General features: G+C 40.9%; 1 protein-coding gene across 1 annotated transcript in view; it reads left to right on the top strand.

Moving 5' to 3' along the window:
* GRIA3 (glutamate ionotropic receptor AMPA type subunit 3) overlaps nt 1-19628 on the top strand; it is a 274270-nt gene that overhangs the window by 208307 nt on the left and 46335 nt on the right. The window contains exon 12 of the mRNA XM_021686020.1: nt 9763-9961. Coding sequence (XP_021541695.1) covers nt 9763-9961 — 199 coding nt within the window. The remainder of the gene's footprint in view (nt 1-9762; nt 9962-19628) is intronic.

Here is a 19628-nt window from a genome sequence, read left to right as displayed (position 1 = left end):
CCAATGCCTCCTTGCATTCTGTGGCCATGATCCATTCATGTACATCTGGTATTCACCCATCTCAAGTCCAGATTTCTTTCATTTAACATTCCATCCAACAACAAATTATCATCAAGCCATTTTGTTTGCTTGCGTCCATAAAGTGAGTGTGTTTTGGTGTTGTTCTGAATGTCCTTCATGCATTTCTATGGTATTGTATAGTTATATCTATTATAGCAAACATTTGGACTCTGGATAAAGGCAGCATTATCAGCTAATATTAATATTATTTGGATAAAGCTAATACTAAATCTTGATCAGATCAATCAGGCATGGTTTCCTCCTTAAGTGAGCTAAAACATTTTCTCATTTGTCTAGAGATGGGATCTAGAAAAAATTTGAAAGAATATAGAACTCTTTTTAAAAGCCCTTCTACTTTCCCCTTTCACTGTCCTACCTTTTTCATTTCACTCTTAGACTGCCTAGAACTATTCATTGTAGTATCTCGCCCAAGTTTCATAACTAAAACTATAAAAGTACTGAAAGAAAACATAAGAGAAAAAAAAAAAGAAAACCTAAGGGGAAGTCTATATGATCTCGGATTGGACAAAGAGTTTTCAAAACACAAAAAAGAACAATCCATTTTTTAAAAATTGACAAACTGGACTTCATTAAAATTCAAAACTTTCACATTTCAAAAGATATCATTAAGAAAATGAAAAGACAAGCCACAGACTGGGAGAAAATATTAGCAAATGATACATCTGATAAAGGACTTATATCCAGAATATATAAAGATTTCTTGCAACTCACTATAAAGAAGACAGCCCAATTTTTAAGACGGACAAAATATTTGAATAGACCTTTCCCCAACGAAGATATACAAATGGCTAATAATCACATGTAAAGATGTTCAACATCATTAGTCATTGGGGAAAAGCAAATTAAAATCACAGTGAGATACCTCTATATATCCTCTAGAATGGCTATAATAAAAAAGACAGTACCAAGTGGTGGCGAGAATGCAGAATGACTATAGCTCTTATCCATTAGTAGGGTGAATGCAAAATGCTACCGCCAAATAGGAAGACAGTTCCACAGACTCTTATAGTTAGACACACACTTAAAATATGACACGGCAATTCTACTTATTTACTGAAAAGAAAACCTATATCACACAAAGACTTATAAATGTTCATAGGAGCTTTATAAAAACCAAAAAGTGGAAACAACCCACATGTCCATCAACAAGTGAATGGATGAACACAATGTGGCATATCCATCCAATGGAATACTATTTGGCAGTTAAAAAGAACAAGCTACTGATATGCTACAACATGGATGAACTTTGAAAACATGATGCTACATGAAAGAAGCCAGACACAAAAGGCCACATATTATATGATTCCATTTATTGAATTCTATTTATTGAATGTCCCTTATTGCATTGTTCCATTTGTCCAGGATAGGCAAACCCATAGAGACAGAAAGTCTCTAGGGACTTAGAGGGAGCAGAGTGAAGCTAAGAAGGATGAGGATTAGGCTGAGGCAGGCAAGGCTGCGTACAGCAAGCACAAGGGGCAAATTCAGTATTTAAAATTCTGATATTTGTTCATCATGGCTTTTTTGAATTAATCTTGATTTTCTTAAAAATATTGCACTGAAATGTTATTTATCTTGATTAATGAGATTTTGGTACCCCTCTAAATTTTGTGCATGGGGTAAAAGCCTCACTGGTCTCACTCTCGTCTTGGCCCTGTCAGGATTAAGCACAAATGAGCATGAAGGAACTTTTCAGGGTGAGGGAAATGTTCCAAAACTGGATTGTGGCGATGGCTGCACAACTCTTAAGTTGACTAAACTCATTCATTGTACACTTACATTGGTGAATTTGGTGAAATGCAAATTTTATCTCAGCGAAGCTATTGAAAATATTGAATATGAATGTCCTGGACCTCGCCCACTTATTTTAGTGGTAATTCACCTAAACAAAAACAGTGTTGAATTCATAATCATAAAATATTGTAAGCAAATGTGGTATCTTTAAAATCGGTGTGGGGGGGATTATTTATTTATTTTTTAATTATATTATTATTTATTTTTCTGAAATAAAAAGTTGTACTTTTGGCAAAATTGAACATTAATCCAAATACTGACTAGAGTCCATTATACAAACATATGGAGATTTTCATTTAGAATATAAGGACTCAGAAGGTCACCTACTGTGGTTTTACAGCATACTTCATTTTAAGATTATCCACCTGGAGCACAAAACATTTCAAATGAAGATTTGCAGCATAACTCATGGGTAACCATCTTCAGATTTCTAATGTAACGTGTATGGGGCAAGCTTCTTTTGTCTAAGTCATACCTTTTGCCACTCTCAATCTGCTTGGTCAGATACTCCAAATGATTTCACTCCCTGTTCCTTTTGTGCTTATAATGTGTATCATTTTGTGATACCATCTGGGAGTTCATTTATTTTGCTAGTTTCTTTCTTTTCTTATTTTTTTAAAACGTTCACTTAGAGACGAGGGTTCTGAACAATCCTTAATTGAGTGATTTTTAACATGGCTGATAATCTGTGTTGAGGCAATGCTAAAGAGTCATTAAGGCTAGAGATTTTATCGGTTTCTCTAAGTGAATTTTCAAAACTAAATTTGTGATATCCCCACCGGAGTGCTACATACTACTCTGTATACTCAAACAGGACGCTTCAAAAGCTATCTGTTTTTAGAAGTATTTATGCATATTGCTTCATTAAGTACTAACTTAAAGATGATGACCTGAAAGTGACAAGCTGGATAGATTTTTTTTTTTTTTGTAGCAGAATTTAAGCTACAAATCCTTTTTTGTTTCCCAGGATACATATATCATTACACTGCACTAGATACTGTCATATGGAGCAATGGCTTTCAAACTTTTTGACCATGTCCCTCAGTACGAAATACATTTTCCATCATGAGTCGGTGTGTGTGTGTATGTATGTATATATATATATATATATATATATATATACATATATATATATATATATATGTATGTATATATATAAGCATTACCAAACATTACCCTTACAGCGTGCCATGCTGTTTTAAATGCTGGTTGCAACTCAACCCAGCAGTGGGACCCACAGGCTATGGAATAACACCAGTCTAGAGTAACAAATATTCCCCCTTTTGTGCTTTTGCGTAATAAATTATTACTCTGTATATTTTCTACCAAATGGATGATCCCTCTTTCAATATTGTCTTTTGTGTCCTTCAAAGGAGATTATATCTTTAAGCCTTTTGATAAAATTTTATACATTGTAGCATACGTATTTCTCCTTGTCTTGAGAGCTCTATTGGTTATATATTTGTGCTCAATTGTATAACAGTAATTCCACTGAAATGTGCTTTTCTACTAACAGATTTCGAAATTCCTGATAGTGACATAGTTGCGCTCTAAGATTCATGGTTGCCTTGACAGCAAATGCCAGTGTTATACTTTATTTCTGTTTAATGGCCACACTTAGAAGGCAGACTCTCCAGAAAGCGCCGAATGTGAACATGCATTGTACACTCTGATTTTTCCCAAAATTGAAGCAATTCAAGGAATTATAAGAGACCACATTTTAAAGTAGAACTATCAACTATCAGAGCAAGAGGAGACGTCAGATAAATTAACCCAACTGCTTCTGTGTCCTGAGGACAGAGGGGAAACAGCCTTCGCTGAGCTCCCACCGCGTATGGACACTTTTCCTCCATTATCCTGTGGATTTTAATCCTCCAAACACTGCAGCCATGTGCTTGTTTTAAGTTGAAGAAGGTGGCGCTCGGGGTAAATAATTGGCCCAGTCACACAGCTAATGGCAGAGCCAGTATTCAAACCTAACTCCAACTCCACACCCTATGCCATTCCACTTCATGCTGCTTTTTTCACAACAGAGACAAAAGAACCCTATGCAGAGAGATACTGTGGTGGAGGTCAGGATCAAGGGGTTTTAAGAGCCAGCAGTATAACTGTTCCCACTACCACACACTGCCTCCCACTCCCGACCTGAAGGTGCATTTGCTTGTTCCATTCTTTTCCTCATGTGCGTGCCCAGGACTATTTTCCAGTCTCCCGACCTCCGATGAAACTCTGCCGGCACCCGGGCTGTTAAAGAAAGTTTTAGGCAGTGAGCACTTAAAATGCTGCCGGGTGTGGGTCCACTCAGAGTAAAAGAGTGGGAAATCAGCAGTGAGACAGCATGCGGAGCATCATTGTATTTCCATCAAATAAAGGTATTGTCAGGGCTTAGAAGCTTAAAGAGCCCGTGTCAATATTAGGTTTGATATTTTCAACTACTCCAGTTGTTCGGAGTGAACAATTCAGCTAGAGGCTGAATTGCCTTTAGAAAGGCTAATCAAGGTGATCAGCTGAGGTTATATCCATATACAAACTGATTTGTTTGGGGCAGTCGGGAGAAGAAATTATGAGGAGATTCCACTCAACCCTCTTGCGCCAGAGGGGGATGGGGAGATCGGCAGTGGGTGTAGCCAGATGGAGGTAGCACGTAGGGGTTAAGTACGCGGGTGCGGGATTTAGTCTCACTGGATTCGCAATCTGCTTAGGAGTTGTGTAACTTGGGGCACGTTACTAAATCTGGCTAAGCCTCAGTTCCTCATCCGTAAAGTGTAAAGCATAGTACCTGGCATACGTACAGTAAGTTCTCGGTAAAGGATAGCCATCCTCCTTATTAAACTGGCTGCTCTTCACCACCCTAATTTCACAAATACTAACAGTTAATATTTTACTTGCATGTGAGTCCCTAAAACTCCTTGGGAATACAGTTGAAATTGTAGGCAGTGCCACATAGCTGATTCCTGATGAGAAATAACCAACAACTTGCCTTCTTGAATCCATATAGTACCCTCCTTAAGGATTACACCTCGTGCAAATGTTTTGATTGTATATTCTATAATGATTTACTGATATTGACAGAACGTTACAATTTTTTAAATCTGTCATTTATTTCCTTTGTAAAACTTGGATAGAACCTTGCTGAGCAGTCCAAAGTCCGAGTCCTTCCAGACAAATGCTCCCCCTGCTGACTCTCTTCGAAGCTGCAGGGCCATCTGAGGGCTAACTAAGTTGAAAATGGGAGGATTGGGGGAATTCTAGCCGAGAAACTGGAGGGGACACGCTAACTTGAATCTGATTAGTGTGTGCATATTGTTCCAAAGGCATTACTCTTCTCTAATTCTGCAAATTATCAGAGACTTGAGAGGAGCAGGCAGGGCATCTATCCAGGTTAGTTGACATACAGATCCTTTTGTCAAACGGAAAATACAAGCCAAATAATAAAAGACATGAAGGGTATGAAATGAATGGGACCAAAGACTACAGGATTTGGGAGCTCCATTTTAAACAATAGCCTTTTCTTTGCTGATGTCTGACCAGAGTCTCATCCTACTGCAAATTCTCTTCAAAGTAGTAGTGATGTGGGGATCAATTAATGATGTAATAGCAGAATTTTTATTGCAACCATTTTATGACTTTTCTGGCTGAAGGCCATAGTTCTCAGTCTTCGGGAGATGGTTTCTTATTCCCATCAGAAAATACTATACGAGCCAAAGATTGATTCTGCACATTTTTTAAAAATCTGTCATAGAATCGGCATTGAATAGAGTGTAGAAAAGACACATACTTTGGAAGAAAGAATGGGGCGAGAGAGTGTGATGAAGAGTTTGTGCACAAGAGAAGTGGTCACAGTTTCAGCTCTTGATCTTGAAAAGCTAGTAAAGTGCAGATTTCAAAATTTACTTACAGGCTGAAGGTTATAGCACATAGCTCACTTTTATTATTATTCCCGAGGTCATTTTATTATTAACTTGGAAACTCTACTTCTGTATGATTACAGATAACAAGAGCGTTGTATATTATTTTGCTGTGTTTTATGTTGTTTTTCTCTTGTTGCTAATCTACTTTCATTCACTTCCTCTTACATTTCTTCAAAAGGTACGATATGCTCCTTATAATGCATTTTTATAAATACTAAATGTGCAGCATTTTATAGCCATTTCATTATGCCAACCTCAAAATCTGTCTTGTGCAACAAAACTATTTGAAATGAATGTTAAACATTTTGAAGCTGCATTAATGGAGGGGAAGAAACTGGAAAATGACAGGTCTTTTTAACTCAACTATAAAGTCTTGTCTTGTTTTAATAGATCCTTTTAAAAATGTCATGGGGCTGACCCATCAGTCACTTTTTATATAGCCTCTGTGTGAAATGTGGGTTATTAAATGGCTCTAGTTTCATTAATGAGAAAAGGGAAATGTAAAAATTCTTACAGAGCTTCTTCCCTGTGAGTTCCACTGTACCTTTTCTCAGTGAAAGGATTTAGGCATTCATGCCATAAAGGAAAGAAAGCGGTAGAAATTCCACCAAGACTCTTGTCAAAGCTACTGCTGCCTTGAGGGGAGAATGTTGAATGCAAGCTTGTGCATTTCACACGGATTCCAAGGAAGCTCCTTTTCCATCTCTGCTGAGGCTTGTGGATACTATTATACCATTTCTATGTGAATATTCACCAAAATTCTCCATGCACATAGGAATATCATCATATTAACCACACAGTTGCCCAAGTCAATAGCCATGTATACAAGAGGCCACAAAAATGACCATTTTGCATTTAGGTTTATTTTCAGTCATGTCAACAGCCAATCTCAGCTAAGTCCTACAGATCAACCACATGATTATCTGGGTCACCTATTATGGTGGCCAAATAACCAGATTAGCATGGGCAGGCTTGATTTTAGATCATACAGATGCAGTCCATTAGCCTTGATAGAATGGCACAAGTGCAATTTCCATAAATTACTTTATTTTTCTCCCCATTTCAAGTAGACAATGCATAAACTGCCATTGGTATTCGCAGCAGCTTAATACACCCCTTTCCATACCAAACCATGATTCTGGAAATACTCCAAAATCAGTTCTCCTCTTGGTCTCAGGAAAACCCCATCATTCCAAACAAGGATAGCTTCCCCAGTTCCATTCCAAATGAACAACAGATAATAAACAATAATTATCCAAACATGTTTGCTTTTCCTACAACTATAATTCTCAGTTATTGTCAGAAAATTGCATCATCTGTAATGTATACACCATTCTGGATTTTCTTAGACGAACTATGACTGTTTTGTAGCACCAAAATGTGGGTATTTCTTTCCTATTTTCTAAGTATAGTTTATTTATTTCCTATTTCTCCTCTCCATGCCTCAGTTTCTTTATCTGTAAAATGCCTCTGTTTTCTAATCTGCAAAAATAGTACCTAACCATAGAGAGGAAGGATTGAAAGAGTTGACCCATGTAAACCCAAAGCAATCAGAACAGTCTGGAAGGGCTCAGTAAGGGTTAGCTATTATTGTTATCATTTTTATAACCCTATTACTACAGATGCTACTTTGAAATATTAATCTTTTATGTGGTAAAATTATTGCCAGAGTCAGATCAGTCGAGGATAAATTAAATATATATGGCAACAATGAAGAAAGACTATAAAGGTCTAAATTCCTAACTGAAATATCCTGTAAACGTTTAGCATTTGGACACATTCTTTCTGCCTCATCCCAATGTTTTTACCTCTTCTGATTAAGAGGGACATGTTCCCAGAGGAGATACTGAGAGAATATAACCCTTAGTTAGAGAAATCCATTGCAAAGCAGATTTTCACATCTGAAAGGCAGAAAGTGTGTTCAAAAATAAAGAAGGAAGGGTGGTTTTAAGCATCCAGGAACCAATAGGAATGACAGACTTCAAAAAATCAAGTAGCTTTGTTTTAGTTCATCAATAAAGAATGCCATTTATCAAAACACCTGCCAAAACTATTTGACCAGAATGTAAAGTCAAAAACAACTGAATTTTCCAGAGGCTAATAAAAGTTTATCTTGGGACACGGGAATTTAAATTTGCTTCGAAGTGGTCAAATGCCAGTACAAACAGAGACAAGCTTGATTTGCCGGCTTTCAGCCCAGAACTGCCCTCTTTCCCACAGAGCCTGGGGATGTGCCAGGCTCCTGCGCCGATTCTTCCCTTCATGACAGAGTGGGTTCTTTTCCTGCGAGCTTTTCTGGGCGTGGGAGAGCAGAGCCTAATCAGGATGGAGCTCTGCCACGGAGAGAACTAGCCTAGAGAGAATGTGGCGATGTTTTATAAAACCTAGGGACCAGATTTTCATTTCTGCAGCCAGAGCCAGCCTTCAGCAACACTGTGAAGGAGACGAAGCTGCCTCTGAACGAGCCGAGCCGCATCCCATCCCTGAGCATCCGGGGCCCTCCCTGGCCCCTGACTCCCCACAGACCCTCTCCCTGGGCAGCATTCACGGTACAGGACCGTTGCTCCCAATCCCGGCTGCACCAGCGCTTTATACATATGCTACTGCTTCGGCCTAACCCCGGCTCCGGAGGGTCTGATTCAGTTGGTCTGGGGTGGAGCCCAGGCATTTTTGTGCATGTTTTGTTTTCTTTCATCTCAAGCTTCCTAGATGATATTGATGTGCAGGCGGAGTCGAGAATCATTGAGGTAGGAGAACAATATTCCTCAGCTTGGTCTGCAGACCACTGCAATCACCAGGGATGCATCCGAAGCTCAAGTTCTTGAGCACTCAGATATATCCGAGTCTGCGTGTTCACAAACACCCCACGGAGTGCCAAAGGCGTGGCTACCTTTAAAGAACCAAATGTTCCCCTGTGACAACTCACCCGTCTTCTGTCCCATTCTCTACTAATTGGATTGGCTCATCCAAGATCACGTGATAATAGGTTCTATTGAAGTTACTGGTTAACATTTTGACCAAGTCTTCTAAAGAAAACGCAGAGGGTGATTCCAATCCGAAGAATTTCTATGGCAGGCTGGTGAGGATGGTTTTGTTTGGTTATTGGGGGTGGGGGGAGGTAGGGGTGGAAACAAACCTTTTAGTGCCTGGCAGATTCTATTATACAGGTAGTTCCCTACTTCACTTGAGGCCTGTCCCATGTGCTAAGGCTTAGTTTGTAAAAGGGGAAAGTTTTGATCCCTGGAGTTAAGCTCCTGAGCTCCACTAGCCATTTCTATTAAGATCCTAATAAATATTATCTCATGGCTCCTTGCCTCACGGGTGACCAACTCCACAAAATGGCAAAGTCTTTATTAAATTTACTAAACTCAGAGTGAAGAGTACCCCTCCACTGACCCATTTCTCTTCAAATATGTGAGGCTTTTTGACTCTGTGTTTCTCCCATGACATCAGCTTACATCAGTGGTTCTCAGCCTTGGCTGTACCCCGTAATCACCTGGTGAGCTTTAAAAAAATGTATGTCTGGGTCCCACTTCCCAGGCTCTGATTTAACTGGTGTTGGGTAGGCCTGAGCATGAGATTTTTTTAATGAAGATCCCGGGTGATCCTACCGTGCAGGCTGAGAACCCCTGGCCTTAAAGGAGGTGGGAGAGCTCACACGGGAAGAGAATCTGATAAGTACAGTTCTTACATGTAAGCAGGAGCTGGTAAAAAGATATCTTTCCTAGGATTTTAAAAAAAATCCTGCTTTACAAGCCATAAATGCCCAAAGAGCATTATCCATGTACAATCATCATCTGTTGTCATGACATGGAATGTTGTGAACTTGTTACTTTGGTTTGGTGTTTTAATTCCCTGACATCATCTACGTCAACTATCCTGAAACCACTTCTCTTTCCAGAAATAAAGATACGGATTTTTTTAAACTGAAATTCGCCTCCTCCGGGTCTGGATTGGTCTTTGTTTTGTCTCGTAGGTCGCTGTCCGGGCGCATTGTTGGAGGGGTTTGGTGGTTCTTCACCCTGATCATCATTTCGTCCTATACTGCCAATCTCGCTGCTTTTCTGACTGTGGAGAGAATGGTCTCTCCCATAGAGAGTGCCGAAGACTTAGCTAAGCAGACGGAAATTGCATATGGGACCCTGGACTCCGGTTCGACAAAAGAATTTTTCCGAGTAAGTGCTTTGCCATGAATTGGGCCGGCTGCTTTTTATTTTATCGTCTTCTCACAAAGGCAAATTCACAGGGGTTTTAAAGGAGGGTGGGGAAAGTGTGGGGATGTTATCAAAGCAGAGCGTCTTAAATACAGCAACGGCTTGGTTGGTGACCCAATTCGTTGTTGTTGACAACTAAGACTTGTGTGCAGCATTACAAGGGGCATATTGAGAGTGCAAGTCTCGAATTCCCAGGTTTGAATCCCACCCCTGCCACACAGGGATTGTTTGTCCTTGGGCAAGTCAGTTCACTTCTGTCAGCCTCCATCGCCTTGCTTGAGAAATGAGGGAATGAACTAAATAATATGCATTGTCCTTTCTAGCTTTTACGAAAGCATGATTTTATTATGTCTCAGCAGTTCACAGAAGGTAGGTACATGGCTCTGCCTAAGACTCTGAGGAATGACAGACTCTCAAATTGCATATTCTATTTTAGACAATGGTTTCCTATTGAAATGTTTTATGCTTGTTTCAAGGATTCATATCCATGCTGATAATTCAATTTTCAGGGAGGCTGGTAATTGTTTAAATTTCTTGAGTACACTTATTCCACGCCCACCACACCATCATCGGCCAGATCTTAGTGGGGAAACAGCAAGGTGTTCATGAGCAGAAGTTAGTAAAGCTGCATAAACACTGCCAAGAGGAAAGATGAAAGGAGATCGAAGCAGAAAATTATAGAAAGAAAATAGGATGGACAAGCCACTTTTACATAAACTATCAAGATCTTTGTTCTATACCAACTAAACTATAAGAAAGGCCACCAGCGGAGTGTTTAAGAACTCAAATTTTGCTTTAGTTGCCCCAAGCAGGAAAGTATGGTGATTAGAAAATGAGCCCATTCTATACATTACCACTGCCGGCTACTGTCGCCAGTAAAACTGCTTATAGCAATGATCCAGAAGCCACTTATGTAGTAGGTAAAAGGGAAACACTTAGTCTCTCCAGCCAATAATCAAGTTATTGGATGGTGGGTCTAATTACTGACCTTTCCTCCAAGTCCAGGGTAAATAGATGTTGGTTCAAAACCAGCTTATTTCAAGAAATCAGTAAGAAATAGATTTCTGCATGTATTATCATGAGCTTTGTCCAAATGCTTCCTGGGAAACCAGGAGTACCTTTCTTAAAATTATAGCAATTAGCTAAAAACTGTTTTCATTCCCTAAAAAAGAAAACATTAGTTCTGGGACGCTTTCAAGAATTCTCAATGGCTCTGGATATCCCTTTCTTTTTTTTTTTTTTTTTTTTTTTTAAGATTTTATTTATTCATGAGAGACAGACAGAGAGAGAGAAAGAGGCAGAGAGAGAGAGAGGCAGAGGGAGAAGCAGGCTCCCAAGGAACAGGGAGCCCGATGCGGGACTCGATCCCAGGACGCTGGGATCATGACCTGAGCCGAAGGCAGACGCTTAACCATCTGAGCCACCCAGGCGCCCCTGGATATCCCTTTCTCACTTCTACCACTGTTTACCAAGCAGATCAAAATCCCCAGCCAGGGAGAGGGGCCCAGTATTGGAACCACCAATGAAGACCTTTTGGAACTAAGCTGGCCTTGACCCTCACCACTATGGCAGTCCCAGAAACTTATCTCGGAATAATCCCCTGCCTGCATGAAATCATTCGCATGTTTCAGGGCAGCAAGCCAGGGATTTCCATCTGCTGAGTAGTCAGCACATAATCAGCTCCATGGCAAGCTGGTTTTGGTATCAACCTTCAACAGCATCCCAATCGGCATCAAGTTGCTGTATGAGGTAATTGATCACTTAGGCTATCAAGACACCAGACTTGGACCCTCTGATAAGAGATACGTGTTCCATTGGAAAGCATTTTACCTTCAAAAACGATTAGAAATTAGGAAGGTGTGCTTTAAATGGTAATCGATAGATGGCATCAATTCCCGTTAAGCTTTCAAAGGCCATTCATCCATACTGCCAGCAAAAGACCTCTCTGGGAAGATTGATTAGCATTAAGACTGGAAAGCGTGACCAAAGAGTCATTGTCCCCATACCCAGACCCCACCCCCGCCCATGCATTTTGTGTCTTTCTCAAAAACCAGGAAAGTGTCTGCTAATCCATTCAATGATGGTTTCATTAAAAAGCATCATATTACCAGAGCCAATTTTAATCAACATCCAATTCTGAACATAGCTATTGCCACATTCTAATTGGTTTGCTGTTTCTAATGTTCACCAATTCCTAGTGACCTTTACAGCTAATGAGTAATTCGTATGGAAATGGAGTTGTTATGAAAATCTGATTAGAGAGGGAGCTGGATATTTCTAGGTATAAGAAAATGCAAATCATTTTCTAATTCTCACGCACCACTTTTCTTTTTCCCCAAATGGTCGCTGGTGACAGCATTAGGATTCTGTGGGGAAGTTCTCTCAGGCAGCACACAAAGGTTGATGATCTAAGAGTGAAACTGAGCAATCTAGAAAAATCTACTTTTTTAGCCTGCTTGTATTGAAAATGTCACGTAGACCTAACAAAGGGTAAGGTTGGTATTCATATAATCAGGGCGGGGGGGTGCCAACGAAGCCATCTGTCCTCTCCATGTTCTCCACTCCACCCTCCTTGAACCACATCAATCAGAGAAGACAGCCAGCCAGAACACATCATCTCTCACTCAGGGACTTCACTGAACTAGCTTGTCACCACCCTCCCCCACCCCCCAATGATCTCAAGGCAGTTTTAAGAACAGTTACTCCACCATGCTAAGAAAAAAGTGAGGCCCTCCGATGGCATGCCTTCTGAACTTTAGAGAATAAAACGAGATCACATGCAACATTTACAAACATAACATGAGCTCATTTCTTCCGATTTTCCTACATACTAAAACCTCAGGGACCAAATGGTAATACCATAAAACAGCCTGGGGCCAGCCCTCTAGTTCTTCCACTAAGAGAGAGAAATAAATAAAATACAATTCCTTTCTAATTGCCCTGCAGACATTTTTACTCATCCTGGATAAGGCTGCCATTAAAATGATGGTATTTTAAAATGATTCCTTTGTTTCTCTCATTTTCCAGCTATCCTTAGCTGTTATCTGACAATCACGTAAAGTCACCGGCACAGAGAGGCCTGTTCCATCAGGAAAGGTTGGGGGGGGGGGCGGGACTGAGCAAAATGCATGCAGCTGGAAGAGACTTCTGAAATATTACCGTCAGCCCTCTTGGCTTGCAAACTGATTTCCTTAGACAGCAGCTCCAAAACGAAATGTCCCAACCACAGTGGAAGTACCCATGCTAACAAGCCAGTTGACAGCTTTATTGTCATTGCCCAGAGAAATGCCGCTATGATTTCGAAAGCTGTGCCGAAATGATCATTCTCCACTAGGTTTTGGAAATTTAACCTGATACAGACTCATGTTAAAAAAATAGCACTGGGAGAAAAAGCAATTCCAACATTCTCTCTGCCTTCAGACCCCTAGCAATATAATGAGATGACTATGATGCTTGATTTCTTTTCCAGAGACTTGGCCGAATCCCCACTGAAGGTAGTTCAGGGGATTAAAGGAGGTGTTTTGTTGTTTTTTTTTTTAATGAAATGTTTAATATGAATTTGAACCCCTTTAAGAAATTAAACATAAAAGGAGAGGAGTGGAAAGAGAGTGAGTTGCTCTAGGGCCCTGGGCAGGACAGAGGAATTGAACTTCATCTGGAGACCACCGTCTTCTGACTTGCAGACGTTGTACGCCCTGTGTAGCACAACTGAATTACTCATGGAAATTGTTTTGTTTGAACACAGGACTCTTTGACTAATTGTCATTGGTCATTTAATTTTTTTTTAATTCAGGCTGTAAATGAAGAGCCCTCCAAACTGATTTGAAAAACAGTCCCTACTAATAGTATTTAGATCCTGCTTACACATTCAGAATCTCTCTCTCTCCCCCAGCCTCTCTCTCTCTCTCTCTCTCTCTCACACACACACACACACACACACACACACACAAGAATTTTCAATTAGAGTCCACATGTCAACATTTCTCAGTTACCTATTATAGGGCTTTTGAAGTATATGGGGAAAGGGGAAAAGTCTCCCCACAGATGTGCCTCTGCTGAGTATGTTGACCTTTTGACATGGTCAAGAAAACTAACCGTGAATCTTTATGCTTTGTTACAACTGAGCTATGCACATAACAGACCTCCCTAACCCCATAACCCAACCCCTAGCCTTAGGAAACATGTCAAAATATAAAATCCTTTTGTTAAAAATTTTCTCACCAAGTACTATGATGAATTTGCAATTTTGAAAGACAATATACTTGGACAACTGCAACCAGATTTAATTGGTTTGAAGACACATATGATGAGACCAAATGTTTGAGGACACAGCCAAACCACACACTAGGGACAACATAATAGCAACAACCAGAGATGAGTTGATATCGAGGGATGGCAGGTCAGAGACATTTGTGGTACATACCACTTGACAGTTTTTCAAAAGAAAAATTTGTCTTTTAATTTTGACATGGCTATTTGGATGCCACCTTATCAAAAACAGTCTTATTTTCCTATGTCGTACACGACAAGACTCCTAGACCTCAGAGGTCAAGACTGGAGGTAGAGGCTCAGGCACAAGGAGAGGATGCTGAGGCCTGACCACATAGGCCTCTGGAAGAGGGAAAGGTACACCCAGACAGCTGTTGGCTTTTCCCAGCCCTCGGCAGCCAGGGATCTGTGGTTCTGTAGGTCTTCCTTGCATGCAAGTCTTGACCTGGGTGGAGAGGACACCTTCCAAGGGAGTGGAGGTTGGTTGACCTGACAACTGCCCACAACTGACAACACACCTAATATCTGTCTCCAAGAGAAAGGAGATAATGTAGCAATGAAGACAGGCTAATAATGATGCCCTAGATTCTACTGTGTATTCTTCACTCTTTCAATAATAACTCTTTTTTTGAGCATACTCCATATACCAAGTTCCAGGCTAAGCACTGAGGCTCCATCTCCGTACACAAAATTAAATTTCTGCCTGTCTTTGGCCAAATCACATGAAAACACCTAGACAGGGTTTTCCACCATATTTGGAGGTTATTTCGGGGGACAGACTGACCTGAAATATAGGCATGTCAGGAAACTAGATGATCACACCTCCAGGGCAGCTGACAGTGTTTAGTTTTATGTTGCTCCTTCCCCGCACCTGCCAATCTGTGGGTACACCCCATGGTGAATAACAGTAGGGTTAATGATTCTTCACAACCCCAACACGAAAGTCAGGTAGGTAATGAATAAAACAGAAATGGCCTCTACCCTCTGGAAGCTCACAATCTAGCAGGCTGTCAATTTGCAACACATATTCACATACATTACCACATTCGATGCCCTTGACAATCCTGCAATGCTACCAAAACAGGTATGATTGCCCCCTACCTCATGGAGGAAACACATGGGGCAAAATGGCTTTGTGGCTTGCCGAATGTCACTCAGCTCCACGGGGAAGAGCAGGAACTCTGAGTCCAGATTGGGTCCTCTGTCCATCCCATCTCACTGCCTTTCTGGCTTGAGTGTTCACAGAAACAGGGGGTGTTATGCATGAATCGAGCCTCTGGTGCAGCACATGCTAAGGCGTCTGTATTATCTCCTAGTTGATCTTTGTCTTTATATCCCTTGATGGATCAATTAGAAAAGAAAACCTATACACACTTTTAAATGACATTTTCCCGTGCTCTGACAACCTCAAAAGGATCCAAGATAAGATGGCATAGAAAAGGAAGACATCCATAAAACTAGAGTGAATGCCACAAACATAGCAAACGGCTATTATTCACAGCTGATTATAGTTTCTGATATGCCAAGGGTTATGTTGTGGCTGGATAAAACTGGAAAGAAAAAGAGAGAGGATGAAAATGATTTCTGGTTCTACATCCACTCATGACTTTCTTGTTTTTCTTTGGGTAAGAAGCATTTGGTCTCAGTTTCCTCATCTATCAAGGGAATGTTCTCTGCTTTACCTTCCTTATAGGGTTAGTAAGAGGATAATATCACAGAAAGATCTCTAAAAGTAGGAAGGGTTCTGTAAGTCCCAGGAGACTTTTTTTTAAAGATTTTACTTATTCATTTGAGGGCACCTGGGTGGCTCAGTTGGTTAAGCAACTGCCTTCGGCTCAGGTCATGATCCCAGGGTCCTGGGATCGAGTCCCACATCAGGCTCCCGGCTCGGCAGGAAGCCTGCTTCTCCCTCTCCCACTCCCCCTGCTTGTGTTCCTGCTCTTGCTGTCTCTGTCTCTGTCAAATAAATAAATAAAATCTTTAAAAAAAAAAAAAAGATTTTACTTATTTATTTGAGAGAGAGAGAGCAGGAGGAGGAGCAGAGGGAGAGGGACAAGCAGACTCCAAGCTGAGTGCAGAACTTGACGCAGGGTTCAATCTCACAACCCTGAGATCATGACCTGAGCTGAAATCAAGAGCCCCATGCTCCACCGACTGAGCCACCCAGGCGCTCCAAATCCCAGGAGACTTCAGAGGAAGGGCCCAACACTAGAACAATTAAAGCGTAAAGACTCCCAACAAGGCTCTGTGGAGACATGAGGGAGGGGTATTTCCCAAGAAGAAAAGAAGAGAAAATAAAATAATCTCTGCTGGCTCAGTGGAAGAGAGGTGGGTTTCTGCCTGGCTTTGGGAGGAAAGAGAAAGCTCACTTGTATCCTCCCCCCTCCCCATCCTCCTGATCCCATCCCTACCCCTGTTATAAAATACTACTCCTGACCTCATCTCTTAGTCCATTTTCAGCCATTCCTTTGTGGCCTGCAGATTCAACCACTTCACCATGCACGAGTCAGAGCTGCCCTTGAAGACCACCTAGAACCTTCAGGTGCTTCCAAGGGGGCATGCAGGCCATCTGCCCAAAGTAACCAACCATATGGATTTCATTAGCATTTCTCTGTTAGTCCTCCCAGGTAACCTACTTGCTTATGAGAGCATTTCACAGCCCAGAAAGCCTAAGGGAGTCTTCCTTTTCTTTGAGGCTGCCAACTCTCTCAGACAATGCCAGAGTAATTAACACCACACAGGATCCCCAGGATCTTGGGGAGAACTCTGAAACTCTCTTCCCTAGAGTAATTCACCTCAGGATCTCACTTTCTTTCCTTAGCTGACAAAATCAAATCCCCTCAGCGCTTCTAGTTGGAGGAATTGGGCCCATCTGTTCAATTAGACATTCCTTGAGTTCACCTGGCAAGCTGGCGCAGGTTAATTATTAAATTCTCCTTCATCACCATGCAGATGTCTAAAAACTTGACCATCAGGATCAAGTAAAATTTCAACTTCCTGAAACGCAGCTAACAAAAATATTCGGTCAACTAGAATGGTTGGTTGCACTCTACTTTTGTTTTTTTTGTTTGTTTTAAGATTTTACCTATTTATTTCACAGAGAGACACACAGTGAGAGAGGGAACACAAGCAGAGGGAGTGGGAGAGGGAGAAGCAGGCTTCCCGCTGAGCAGGGAGCCCGATGCGGGACTCGATCCCAGGACCCTGGGATCATGACCTGAGCTGAAGGCAGACACCCAGCGACTGAGCCACCCAGGCACCCCTGCACTCTAATTTTGAAAGGAAAAGGCAACTCACACAAACAAAACCTTGATATGATTTTTTTTCCAAAAAAACTACTAGGTGATGTCCTGCGGTCATATTCATCCCAGTCTTCAACATCTTCTACATTTTTAATCAGAGAGCAAATAAATATTGAGGGTCTATCATATCAAGTTAGGCACCAGGGGGAGAGTAGTTATGTTTTTGCAAAACGGAGTTAGTCACCTGTGAAAATACACTTCTACCATAAATCCATCTTCTAAGAAGAAAGCAGTAAGACACAGTAAAGCCATGAAACACAGGGGCTTCTGGACTTGAAAATTTTTTTGAGGATTAACCCTATCCAAGTAATAATGCTGCAGTGAACATTGGTGTACAAAGAGCTCTTTGAATCCCTGTTTTCAGATCCTTTCGGTATATACCTAGGAGTGGAATTGTTGGATTGTATGACAATTCTTTGTTTCTCTGTTTTAACTTTTAAGGTCTATTTTGATACAAAAGATGAGGACATTTTCTGTTCTGTTTTCTTCCCATTGCTGCTCAAACAATCCTACTCTTCTCTTAGGCTATAAATGCCTCTCTCCCAATAGGAAGAGGATGCTAGGGCAGAACTTTAGCTAGTATCACAAAGTTTCATCTTAATACAGGACTGCAGCTGAGGGGGAGGTATGTGTATGTATGTAAGTGTTGAAAAAAACCTAAAGTCCTGTCTATATCACGTATGTGTATGGAGGGTCCTGGATATTTTAGCTACCAATTCCAGCTTGTAACAAAACTTTGAGGGAACATGCTTTCTCTTTCTGTGTTTGTGCTGCAATTCTGATGCCCCTGCAAGATTGCACCAGAATGCAGGTGATGGATGGTAGAATGAAACTCACCTTCTTTCTGTTCTAAATGGTTGAGAATGTTACCTGTCTGATGGAAGGACTTGGATAGTGATGATCTGTTGCATTTCTTTCCAGTTCTGATTGTGGGCATCTGTCTGTACATTATTGATCTCCTATGTGCACACTCCCTGGTGCCCTAATGAAGAGGTTCCTGAAGGTGGTTGAAGGTGCTTAGCTGCTATGCCTAAAGAAACCTGAATTCTGGAACTGAATCTTCTCAGTTTTGTAAAAATTCTTGTGTGTTCACAGCCTGATTTATTTGACTCTCAATTTTATCTTCTTTGAGTCTCTGGTCTGGGTTACAGACTATTTCTTTTTTAAGATTTTTTTAATTTATTTATATATTTGAGAGAGGGAGAGTACGCGTGCATGAGCAGGGGGAAGGGGGAAGGGCAGAGAGAGAGGGAGAAGCAGGCTGACCACTCAGCGGGAGCCCGACACCCGGCTCCATCCCAGGATGCCAGGATCATGACCTGAGCCGAAGGCAGACACTTAACTGACTAGGCCACACAGGTACCCACAGACTATTTCTAGCATCATTCAGTAGCACTGATTTTCCAACCCACTGGGTAAAGAACCCTGTCCTAGACATTCTGGGAATGAATAGGAGATGCCATCCAGACCCCTGAGTCCAATATATAAACAATAGGGGAGTCAGATGAATTAATCAGAAAAGGTTTCTGGAGAAAGGGACATCTTCAAAATATTTGGAGAGAAAAGATTTTAAAGTAGAAAAAATTTAAAAATAGTTCAAGCGGTACGTGAGAATATATATGTGACAAAAAACAACAACAACAACAACAACAACAAAAAACAAGACCATGACTTTATATCATGTTAGACTATGGCTATTCTTGACTGAGGAACTGTTAGTTTTCTATAGGGTTCACACTAAGATTTGTTTGTACAAGATAGTGTATGTGTATATGTTTGGGGGAGGAAATTTAGGATGGAAAAAAAGGTTCCCAGAAAAAGTATTGCTTTGAAACAATAGCATCATGGTAGAAGTCAATCTATAGACTGCCATGGGTAAATTGGAAATCATTGCTTGAGACCAGGGTGCTCTGAGCGATGTCTTATTTCTAATTTCATCATTCACATTTGGCATGTGAAGATGAGGTTCATTAAAAAGGGACTCTCCAAAGAATACTTTGCTTTCTTTTAAATGAGCTTGAAGAACCAGTGTTGAAAAGCAAAATCCATCGCTGCTT

The sequence above is a fragment of the Neomonachus schauinslandi genome, chromosome X (genome assembly GCF_002201575.2).
Source record: "Neomonachus schauinslandi chromosome X, ASM220157v2, whole genome shotgun sequence".
Lineage (NCBI taxonomy): Eukaryota > Metazoa > Chordata > Mammalia > Carnivora > Phocidae > Neomonachus > Neomonachus schauinslandi.
Note: the sequence above shows the minus strand (reverse complement) of the source record. Positions and strands in the feature narration are given on the sequence as shown.